Below are 11,807 nucleotides of genomic sequence, written 5' to 3'. Positions count from 1 at the left end.
GAGAGAGAAATAACCTTGGAAATGTTACACAACTGGGTCCCATTGTCCTTATGTCAAGGACTTTCAACAATGCCTGATCAAGAGTAAAAGCTCAATAAATATTAGCTTTCATTTTTATGGGAAACAAAGTTTACTTCTTCTTCATTTCCTTCTTTCTCTTGGGCAGAGTGGAGCACAGGGACCACGGGGATTAGTGAAAAGCACTTAGCTGCACTGAACCAGTTACAAAATACTAACTGGTATACTGGTACGTTTAAGTAAAGCAACACTGTAACAGGAACTCAAACAGAAACAACATTTTCTTCTGGATTCCAAGCATTAACTTTTAGGACTGGTCTCTTGCTAAAACACTCAAATCTAATAAAAGATGTAAAATACAAAAAGACAGTGATACTCCCTTCTCCCTTTTTCCCCTTGATATCAAACATTTGGAGATATTCTAAAAGTTCTGACAACCCACATCATTTCCATGGTTTCAGATTGACATAAAATTTGTAAAGAATACTTTGTGATGTTACATTACTTAACTGATACACTTTAATAATAGTCATACTCAACTTTTATTGATTTTACATAAACAGCTTAGAGAATGCCTTTGGAAACCATGTTTTCCCAACGTATTTATGTTACAACACATGACATTTCTTTATGAAAGTATCTGTTAAATCTTTTTGCAGAGGGAGTGGGGAAAAATGAAGAAGCAGGAGGGGAAATAAGATTTCAAAACTAATCTTCAGCGATAGGCCTAAATATTTGGCAATTATTTCCTTTTATAGAAAATCACAGGATTGTAACTTTGAAACATACCAAAAGTGCAGTGCATCAACTTAATTAAGAAACCAGTGTGTCTAATATATTCTCTGGGCATCAAATTTCCCTTTCTAAATATAATCAGGGTCATATAATTTTACACTTATTAAATAAGGGTTGAAAACAATAACCATCAAAATCTTTAAATAATCCCAGATCTGGATTAAATCATGGTAGTATTAATATTTTCTAAAATTCCAATTTATTTGTTTATCAGTAAAACGTAACAGTTGACAATGTCTCCAGAGAATAAGTTTTCTATGTGTAGGAAGACAATAATCTTATAACACCTGCTATTAACCAGGTCGCTGAGCTACTAATACATTACATCACGATATTTTTTCACACTGATTTTTCCACTTCAACAAAGTACAAGTAGTTGTTATCATACCAATTCCGAGTACTTAATCATTCCTGAAACAAGGAACCATCTTCATATTCGTACTTCTTTGTTATGGTGTCTAGTCTCGATATCATTAAGCACAATGAATTTTACTTAATGAATATGGATGAATTAAGGCAGAAGGACATAACCTAGTCCCCTCAATAATTGATCCTCTACCTTTTAAAAAACTGTTGTTGAGGCTATACAAATTACAGATCTACTGGCCGGAAAGACACAGCTTCTCCCTTAGACCAACATTCAGTATTTTGAGCATGAGGTTAAAGTCATGGTGTTCACGGCAGGTTCCCTTGTTCTACCATTATGGTCGTTCCTCACCTGTACCCACAATACTGATTTTCAAATGATACTGTTCACTTGCTATGCATCCTGGCTGTAGATTATTTTCCTTGATTAAAAATATTTAATAATTGGGCAATAATCTACTCAGTTTTTTTAAACTCTCCATTGAATAATTTTTCATTTTTACAACCACTTACTGCATGGCTGTTGCGGTTTTCTTCTGTCATCTTCTTCACATAATTAAGTGGTCCGTTCCCTTCAAAGGAGGAGGGATTTTTGAATGAGCCTCCAATTCTATCCCACAATGTGAAATACTGTCCATAGTTATAGTCAAAGAGCATGTGGTGGTCTGTATGATGAGCTGAGCCATTAATAAATGGCCTGAAGATACGGGGAACACGAAAATCACCATCATGAATAGAAATTGTCCAGATATTGACCAAGACGTACAAACCTAAATAAACTACCTTGTGCAATGGGAAGATAAATGGGTATATGTGGTAAGGTAGACCCTGAAGGAAGCCATCCAGAGGATGAAAAGCATGACTTGCAAATGGAGTTGGAATCTTCCAGATATGATGAGGTTTGTGTAAGTGCTACAGAAGAAAAGAAGACCATATTAATGCCACAGACTTTACCCAGTGCAACAACTGACTTAGCTTTTCATGCTCATGGTGTGAGAAATGACCTAACTAAAAAAGTCCCTTTGAATTTAGCAAATTACTTTATAAAATTCCCTCCCCTTCTTTACCCCAAGACAGTAAGATTTTAACACAGCCCCTCCAGACCCATCAAGAAGGATACAAACAAAATGTATCTTGTACCTGTCATGACTAAGGCTACTTAGGTATTTAATAAGTTAGGGAAAATTCTTGAAAATAGAGACAGGATTTATAATTATACATTGCTGAAATGTGTATTTTCTCTCTTCCCCTACAAATGACCCTACCTTATTACCTTATATACAAGTCTATGATGAAGGCCTCTGTGAATCCAGTAGATCAGCATGTCAGTGAAAAAGAGAAAGGACAGTACACTAGCAATGAATCGAAACCAGCCTACAAGAGACAACAGGATATGGCAGAATCAAGATTCAGCGCCCAGGATCAGAGTTTACTTTTGACATGTCCATCTAAGAAGACAAAATTTGATCCTAGACATAAACCCTGTAAACTATCTGCTTTGGTTAATTCAGTACATCACAACCTCCATCTCCCTTGACTCTCTGGGATCTGCTCATTTCCCTCTCACAAAAACTTGAAGCATCCCACCTACAGTATTTCTTCATTAAACTATGAGGATATTTATGAAACAGAAAGAGTAAACCCCTATGGCATCTTTATCATTTAAATGCTGGAGAATAATGCTATTTATTTTTTCTTCATATTAATCATCATAAAACGTATCTTTACATATTAACTCCCCTGCTTAGAATTTTATTTTCCCTTGAAATACTGTAAGCCTAGCATTTACTCCATAACCCAACCCCTTCTGATCTTTCCAACCTCATATGCTCGTGTACTAACCAGGCTGGTTCACTCAATATCCTCCCAACATCTTCAAAGTCTTACCTCTATACTTTTACTCAAACTATCTAGAATGCCCTCTCTCCTTTTATTTTTATTCATATTTTGATCCACTTTCCAAGGCCGAGCCAATTCAGCACACTGGTGTGTAATTTTTGTTCCCTCCCTTAAATAACTAACCTCTTACTTGCTGACACCAGCAAGCTTGGATTCCAGTCCCAGACCCACCACTTATTTGTTAAGTGAGCTTGGCAAGTTACTGAAATTCTCTGTACACTTAATTTACTCACCTATAAAAGGAGCATCGTAATAGTGCCTATCTCATAGAGTTAATAGAATAAAATGGATTGGTAACACGTGAAAAGCTTAGAACTGAAGTTGGTACATATCAACAATAAATGTTAACTATGATTCTTACTTTCTAATACTAGATACTAGAAATGTATCTTGATGAAATAATTCCAGAATTTCACAAAATTTTAGTTTAGTCACTGTAGTACTGTTTATAATAGAAAACCAAGAACAACCTAAAGGTCTAAAAATTACGGGTCATTTAAGTAAACTATGGATATCTATACAATGCAATACTATAAATATATACTGTATAACGTCAATATTTATTGACATGAAAATATGGGCATAAACACTGCTAAGAGAAAAAAATCAGAGTTCAAACCAGTATGCATAGTAAGGGTTTCAATTCTGTAATGTAAATAACGAAGTACTACAGGCATAGAAAAGAGAAAGAATATACATCAAAAGAGTTACAGTTTCCAGGTAGCAGAATGATGGATTTTTTAAAAAAATCGGTGTTTTCTGATTTTTTATAAATATCATGTACTACCTGAGCTTTTTTTTCCAGATGTTTGAATTCAATAAAGATAATAGGAAACAAATTCAAGGCTCTAGCTCTGATCATGCCAATCTTCCCCTGGGCACAATTTCATCTACAACAAAGACTTTAAAGAAGCAGATTTGGTTCTTTAGAGAAACCCATCTGTTCCAGACATTTACACTATACACTCACCGTATGGAAACTCCTCTATGCTGTCATACAGTTTGCTGTAACCTCTCACCTCTAGCAGGAACACTGAGACCGTGGGGAGGCTTATCCATGGCACTGACTGGACAGAATGCATAATCTCTCGATAGACTTGGTTCTGAAAATGAAGTTTCCAATATTTACAAACCATAAAATCTATGGTAAACAAAACTAGCATAAAATTGTTCTGGACTGGATTTTTAAAATCTCTTTTATATGAAGGAGCTTACCTCCAAATTGCTTCTACTGAAGTGTTACTATGTGGGCGTGGGTGTATAAGAAAAACATTTCTTTTGTACGAAGCAAATGCAACAAATATTTTAGATTCTGAAACTTTTTTTCCTTCCCACAAAATCCCTATTCCAAAGTTCTATTTACAGAATAATCAGTTCTTTCATAATTAACTTTCATACTCAATCCTCTCTATTTTTTTTCAGTCCTTGTAGTGACTGACAAATACAAATAACTGAAACAGAAAAGTGATTGTAAACAAGTCTGAATTTACTGAGTTTGGATTATCTGGTCAAAAAATATATACATAGTAAAAGCATATTTCAGTTTGTGAAAGTCAAATATCAAAACAATTACACAAATGTATACATTTATTTATTTATCACTATCAGCAAAGAAATTCTCATCTATGTATCTAGCAAGACCAGGCTTACAGTTTAAAAAAAAAAAAAAAAAAAAAGGGGCTTCCCTGGTGGCACAGTGGTTAAGAATCCGCCTGCCAATGCAGGGGACACGGGTTCGAGCCCTGGTCTGGGAAGATCCCACACGCCGCGGAGCAACTAAGCCCGTGCGCCACAACTACTGAGCCTGAGCTCTAGAGCCCGCAAGCCACAACTACTGAGCCCGTGTGCCACAACTACTGAAGCCTGTGCACCTAGAGCCCGTGCTCCGCAACAGGAGAAGCCACCACAATGAGAAGCCAGCGCACCGCAACTAACAGTAGCCCCCGCTCACCGCCAACTAGAGAAAGCCTGTGCACAGCAACGAAGACCCAATGCGGCCAAAAATAAATAAATTAAAAAAAAAAAACCTCAAAAATAACTTAAAAAAAATTACAACTTACTTATCTGTTTAAATTAAATTAAAGAAAAGAAAGAGGGGATTAGCCTTTCCAAAAATATCTAACCCATTTGGGGCTGTTTTCAGAAACTCCAAAAAGATTAAAACCAGTTTAATCTGAAAATCTCACAAATACATATTGTTATTTTTACTGTAATAATTAAAAAATAGGTAAGAAAATCACTTACCTTTAAAAATTGTGGGTGTTTCATTAATGAATGATCATAGACAAAATAATAACTCAGCGTTGCGAATAAGAAATAAAGGATATAAGCACCGAGATTTGTTATAATCAGGAGACTGACAGCTTGTCGGAAGATGCTGTCCTCTGGCCATGTGGCTGGATATACGTATGGTGTAAAAAAATAATAATCTGCAGCATTGAGTACAAGATCCATCTTAGCCCCTAAAGGATAAACATGTACAAAAATTATTTACCCATGTTGACATTTCTCAAAGCAAAAAATTTTCAGAAAAACTATATATAAAGTTCCTGCCTTCATAAGTATATGTAGTACAAGTCTGCTGCTACCAGAATTCACTAAATGCCATCTCTAGAGCCAGAAGGATCTTCAAAGTCATCTCTAGTTCAGTCTCTTGATATAATACATAGCAACACTGAAGTTCAGTTAGAGAAACTGAGGCCCATGAAGTTTCTTCTCCAAGGTCAAGCTGAAAGGTGGCATAAGTCCAGATCTAATTGCACCTTAGTGTTCTCTTCCACTATGTCCTATTGCCATAGGACATGGCAAGAGTAAACATGGCAAATAGTAAAGATGTGGAACACAGGGCACTAGGTACTCAGGCATATGGTTTACTCCTTCAGCTGCAAGTTTCAGCAGCATCTTTCTCCTAAAAGGACTCATATTTCAGAGATTTTTGCTTCAATGCTGAGACTTAAGATGAATTCCCTAAAAGGTATCTATTCTGTGACTGTAACCAAAGAAGTCAGGGACTATCTATTCTCGTGACTAACCCTAACTCTCATTGACAGAACAAAGGGAGATGTATTCTTGGCAGTGACAAATAGAATACATTTATTCCTCACCTCCCTCTCCTCCCCACCCCAGTCAGGGGCTGGCAAACTGTGGCCCACGGGCCGAACCCAGGGCCTGTTTCTGTAAAGAAGCTTTGTTGGAACACAGCTATGTCCAGGTGTGTCTATGCTGTCTATGGCTGCTTCTCTGTACTACAAAGTCAAGGCTGAGTCACAGCAATAGACAGCATGGCTCACAAAGCCGAAAACGTTTATTATCTAGCCCTTTAAAAGGAAAGTTTGCCAACTCCTGTTCCAGATGCTTAAACTTTGAAAAACTTTAGTCGATTCTATATTCATGATCCTGAATCTAGCTCAACAACTTCATGGTCAGCTTCTGTGAGCTGACCACTGACTCTATCATTTAGGATCTACTTTCTCCTTCTTCACTGCACTGTTCGTAGTGGGAAATGTGTCCTGTATTCCAAACACCTCTCATCTATAATTAAAACTTTTGAACAACAACAATAACAAAAAACCAGTCTGAAAATTGCCACTGGGTTTTTAGTCTCTTAAATCAAATTCTAGAAGCTCTTTATTTATTAGGGTGTTTAGCCCCTTGTTTGTGATATGAGTTGCAAGCATTTTTTCTCACATTGACATGGAAAGAAATTTTTAATCAACTAATGCAGATATTGACATACATCCTTCATCATATATTGCTAATTCACTCAAACAACAATTAAATATAAAGCACCGCACTAGGTGACGAGCATACAAAGATTAAAAAGATATAGTCTATAAATCCACGTTCAAGGTTAGGCAACTACAGAAATGAATAGTTACATCAATATGACAAGTGCTATAATAAAGGTATATATATGCAAATTGTGTGAAATCAGAAAAGACAACACAACTACCTCAGCTTACGACAGAGGCTGTATAGTGAAGAATTTTGATTTGGGCTTTGAAGAACATTACCAGAAAAAAAAAAAAAAAGGTTAGGAATAGCTATTTCAAGTAGAAATAACAACTGCAAAGGCATGGAAAGGTCATGGTCCATTCATGGTTCAAGGGATGTGGCCCATTAGGAATATATCGTACTGATGAGAAGCAGGGAGACTAGGTTACTCCTGAGGTAGACTAACCTAGAGAAGATGACCGCCTGACCCCAGGCAAGAGCTGTGAGAATAGGCACATTCATCAGAGACTTGGCAAGTGAGATAACCCATGGGACTTGATAACTGATTAGATACTGGAGTGTGAAAGAAGAAAAAAATCTACTGGGAATTTGGTACTAGCAGATGCAAACCATTATATATAGAACGGATAAACAACAAGCTCCTACTGTATAGCACAGGGAACTATATTCAATATCCTGTGATAAACCGTAATGGAAAAGAATATGAAAAAGGATATACATATGTATAACTAAATCACTTTGCTGTACACCAGAAACTAACAAAACATTGTAAATCAACTATACTTCAATTAAAAAAAAAAGAAAGAAATCTATGTTGATTGTGAGATTTTACCTTGCCTGAATGGATGGTGATGCTATGATAATCAAAACTGGGAATACTGTGGAGCTAGCAGACTTGGGTGCAACAGGGACTTTGGGGGTGCGAGGAAGGATGGGTTCAGTTTGGGTCTTTTAAAAAAATTTTGAATTAATTAATTTATTTTGGCTGAGTTGGGTCTTCGTTGCTGCGCGCGGGCTTTCTTTAGTTGCGGGGAGCAGGGGCTACTCTTCATTGCGGTGCACGGGCTTCTCATTGCGGTGGCTTCTCCTGTTGTGGAGCAGGGGCTCCAGTTGTGTGGGCTTCAACAGTTGTGGCACGTGGGCTCAGTAGTTGTGGAGCACAGGCTTAGTTGCTCCGCAGCCTGTGGGATCTTCCCTGATCAGGGCTCGAACCCGTGTCCCATGCATTGGCAGGTGGATTCTTAACCTCTGTGCCACCAGGGAAGTCCCTAGTTTGGGTCTTAAGTCTACTTGCTGTGGCTCATCTGGGCTCCTAGGCGAGAGCAGTAGACTACATGCAAATGTGAATCTGAAGTTCAAAAGGGAACCTAGTAGTATCACAACAGTTGAAGCCATAAAGGATGGAGCAGCAGGTTAAGTACATAAAGTAATACCAGAAACATAAACAATGAAGAAGAACCCAACAATTCAAAAGAATATTGCTATACCACTAAAGGTTGGTAAGAGTTGGTAAACTAGTCTTGCATGTTACCTATAGTGCCAACAGCCATAATTCGATATAGTATTTGGGACAGCACCGTGTAGCCAAAAATAACTCAAACATTAACCATGAATCTTCTTTATTCAACCTTTAATATCCGATGTAAGTGAAAACTTTAATAAGATCTCAGTCCTTAATTATAAAAAAACTCTTTAATTTTGCTTTTAACTGAAGACCATGTGAGTTGTGCTGATTTGCATATGCCCTGTACATAACTGCTGTGACAGTAAACCAGCACCTAGAAGGGAGGAGGGAATGAACCTCCGTCCATCTGGAGGCAGTTGAGATACTGTGAGATGAAACCTGTTGTTAAGTGCTTTCAGACTTTGGTTTCAATTAATTCTATTTGTGGGATGTAGTAATTAGGTATTCACAAATATATTGCTGTAATTTCTGACATCTAACATAAAAAAAGTTTGAAATCGCTAACAATTACCATCTCAAAACTGCAATTCAATTTTGAAGTTTATATTCAAACCCACATCTGTGAAATGGAGAAAGCACATCTACTTTACAGAATTGTTCTAAGATTTAGAGACGAAGTACATAGTGGTGTGGTACTATCTCACACGGGGAAGCTCATCAACAAATAGGAGCTATTATTACTACTGTTATAGGAACCAAAGCTGGGCCCAAATCACTTTAACCTATAGTAGAAACAGATGTCGTTTGATGTTTTAAAGAAATAACTGTTCATTTCTAATATCAATATTTACTGTATATGAGGTATTGTAAATATTAACTCATTTAACCCTCTCAAGATACACCCTAAAAGTCAGGTGCTAGTATTATTCTTGTCTTATAAGAAAGCTGGACACAGAAAATTCCCAGAGTCATCAAGTAAATAAATGCTGGAGAAGGGATTCAGTCACTCCCTGGCTGGTTGCAAAATCCATGGACTTGAACCAAGTTCTACTGCTTCTTCATTAGTATCTCTTCAGCTCCTTAAAGTTTTAAATTCTCAGTGACTCTACAAACTCACATACTTCTGCACAGAATTTTTTTTTTTAATTTTTAATTTTTTGGCTGCATTGGGTCTTTGTTGCTGCGCGTGGGCTTTCTCTGGTTGCGGTGAACGGGGGCTACTCTTTGTTGCAGTGCTCGGGTTTTGCATGGTGGTGGCTTCTCTTGTTGTGGTTGTGGAGCACAGGCTCTAAGTGCACTGGCTTCAGTAGTTGCAGCATGTGGGCTTAGTAGTTGCGGCACGCAGGCCCTAGAGCACGCAGGTTTCAGTAGTTGAGGCGCGTGGGCTCAGTAGTTGTGGCTCGTGGGCTCTAGAGCGCAGGCTCAGCAGTTATGACACATGGGCTTAGTTGCTCCACGGCATGTGGGATCTTCTGGGACCAGGGCTCGAACCTGTGTCCCCTGCATTGGCAGGTGGATTCTCAACCACTGTGCCACCAGGGAAGCCCATTTTGCATATAATTTTAAGGGGTTTATATCCACTAAAGTCAGGGGCTCTACAGACCCTAAGTTAAGTACCCCTAACAAATAGAAACTTAGTTTATTTTACTTTGGCTGAAACAAAGAAACCTTTTCTTAAAACATAGTTATCAACAAAACACAATTAGGCTTAAAATGACTTGAGTCATTCTGCTTTACTTTAAAAGTATAGATAATATACTGTTAGTATAATAGCTAACATTTATTGAAAACCAGGTATTACTTAAAAAGCACTTTTTATGTATCACCTTGCTTGATTCTCACAACTATATGAGGTAGATACTTCTATAACCCCCATTTTAAAGATAGGGAAAATGAAGGCAGGAATATTTAAATAAGTTGTTAACTAATGTAACCATAACAGGTAACAAGTAACAGCTGGGATGTATATTCCAGAGCCCGTTCTCCTAGCTACTACATTGTAATATCTAGGTGTAGGCATGCAGATGGGGAATTCTGATTATCCCATGTTAATTATATTACATAATGAATGGGAAAGCACTCTGTAAATGAGCAAGGGTCATGTATTTATTTTTAGGTGCTTATCATTAGAAACTTAAAAAGAAAAAAAAATCAATGGTGATATAAAGACAGGTAACCTACAGGTAGTTATAAAGTTGTTATCACCTACAGGTGATATAAAGACAGGTGGTTTGGCTACCACAAACTTTCCAGTTTGGAAACTTATCTCCTATACCACCTGCAAATTTGCTCTGCTGTTACACAGGGATGCTAGCAGACACGATTCTTCCTATTAGGATGCTAAACTAATAGATTATTTCCCTTTCCTTCTTGTCTTCTCAAACCGTGGATTGTTGTCCCTCTGTCCTAATTACACTGCAGTAACTGGGGCTTGCTTCAACCTAATTCCTTTGCTGCTTGAAAGAAAAAAAAAAACCCCTCAAGAACAGAGGGAAATCCGTCGAAAAATGCTTTATTAGTGTTCAGTGGACAAACTTGCCTTGGATAAGAGATCTCCAATAGCCAATATCAAACATTTCATTTTTTTCAGGCCCATCCACATGTCTGTTTCTTTCACCTCTCCCTATGCCCTGACATACCCCCTCTCTGTCCGGACAGAGGCCCCTAATCTGGAGGTCTCTGGCGGCAACCAGCCTCCCGCGAGACCCGGCCAGCGCGCGTGCCCTGCGTCCCGCACGCTCCCCATCACAGCCGCCGCCTAGCCGCTTGTTTTCAGGACACCCGGCTACCTGGTGTCTGTCTCTGCTAACCGTCTCTGCTAACCGTCTCTGCTAACAGTCAGCGCAGGAGTCCTCAGGTCAAGTTTCGCAGACAGAACCCCAGAGTCAGCCTAGTGCCTAACATCTAGGAGGCAGTCAACGAACGCCTGCGGGAAACTGAAGAAGGGGGCAGACGCACTCTCAACTTCCCCACCTGGGTCTTGCCTTAGTCTCTCCACCCCCTTTTCCTCCTCTTCTCTCGCTTCCAGCCCAGGTGTATTCCCTCATTTCCTCGCCCCCTTTCATCCCTACCTAGAGAGGGTCCGCCGCCGGCTGCCGATTCGGTTCCTGCGGTGCCCCGGCTGCTCCAACCACTGGACCGCGTCTGTCAGCAAGCAGGCAAGGTCTGGAAGGGCGTAGCCTGACCCCACGCTCGGGGCGACCGGCGCCGCCAACCAATCAGAGGCCGGCGGCATAAGCCGATATGACGGCAGATCGCGTGACTTGGCCGCGAGGGGCTCTCCGCGGTCACGTGGGCCCCGCGCGCTCCGACACGCCCCCGTTTCGTGCCCAGGAACTGAAGGGAAGAGAGGACCTGATTTAGGTACTAAGGTGGTGGAGGGTGGAGTTTCAGGTTGTATTTGTTTCTTTGCTTTTTCACTGGTGCTGGTGTGTGTAGCTCAAAGTCTTGTACTGAGCAGGTTTACGTTATTTATGCAAATAATCCTTGCTCTGCCTTGAGGGAACTAGATGATACTTCTTTTGAAAGGCACGTTGGAAGCATTTTCTACTTAAGAGAAGGAGGCGCAAATACTTGTTAGACAACTTAG

At 39.1% G+C, this 11,807-nt stretch overlaps 1 protein-coding gene across 1 annotated transcript; it reads right to left on the bottom strand.

Moving 5' to 3' along the window:
• Positions 1–547: 547 nt before the first annotated feature.
• Positions 548–11,381, bottom strand: SC5D (sterol-C5-desaturase). The gene is made up of 5 exons (XM_024752000.1): positions 11,290–11,381; positions 5,323–5,540; positions 4,049–4,181; positions 2,453–2,553; positions 548–2,091 (listed from the first exon to the last, which is right to left on the bottom strand). The coding sequence occupies exons 2-5, from the start codon at positions 5,530–5,532 to the stop codon at positions 1,636–1,638; spliced, it is 900 nt and encodes a 299-aa protein (XP_024607768.1). The 5' UTR covers positions 5,533–5,540; positions 11,290–11,381; the 3' UTR covers positions 548–1,635.
• Positions 11,382–11,807: the final 426 nt, after the last annotated feature.

The sequence above is a fragment of the Neophocaena asiaeorientalis genome, unplaced genomic scaffold, assembly GCF_003031525.2.
Source record: "Neophocaena asiaeorientalis asiaeorientalis breed wild unplaced genomic scaffold, Neophocaena_asiaeorientalis_V1.1 scaffold747, whole genome shotgun sequence".
In the NCBI taxonomy this organism is placed as follows: domain Eukaryota; kingdom Metazoa; phylum Chordata; class Mammalia; order Artiodactyla; family Phocoenidae; genus Neophocaena; species Neophocaena asiaeorientalis.
Note: the sequence above shows the minus strand (reverse complement) of the source record. Positions and strands in the feature narration are given on the sequence as shown.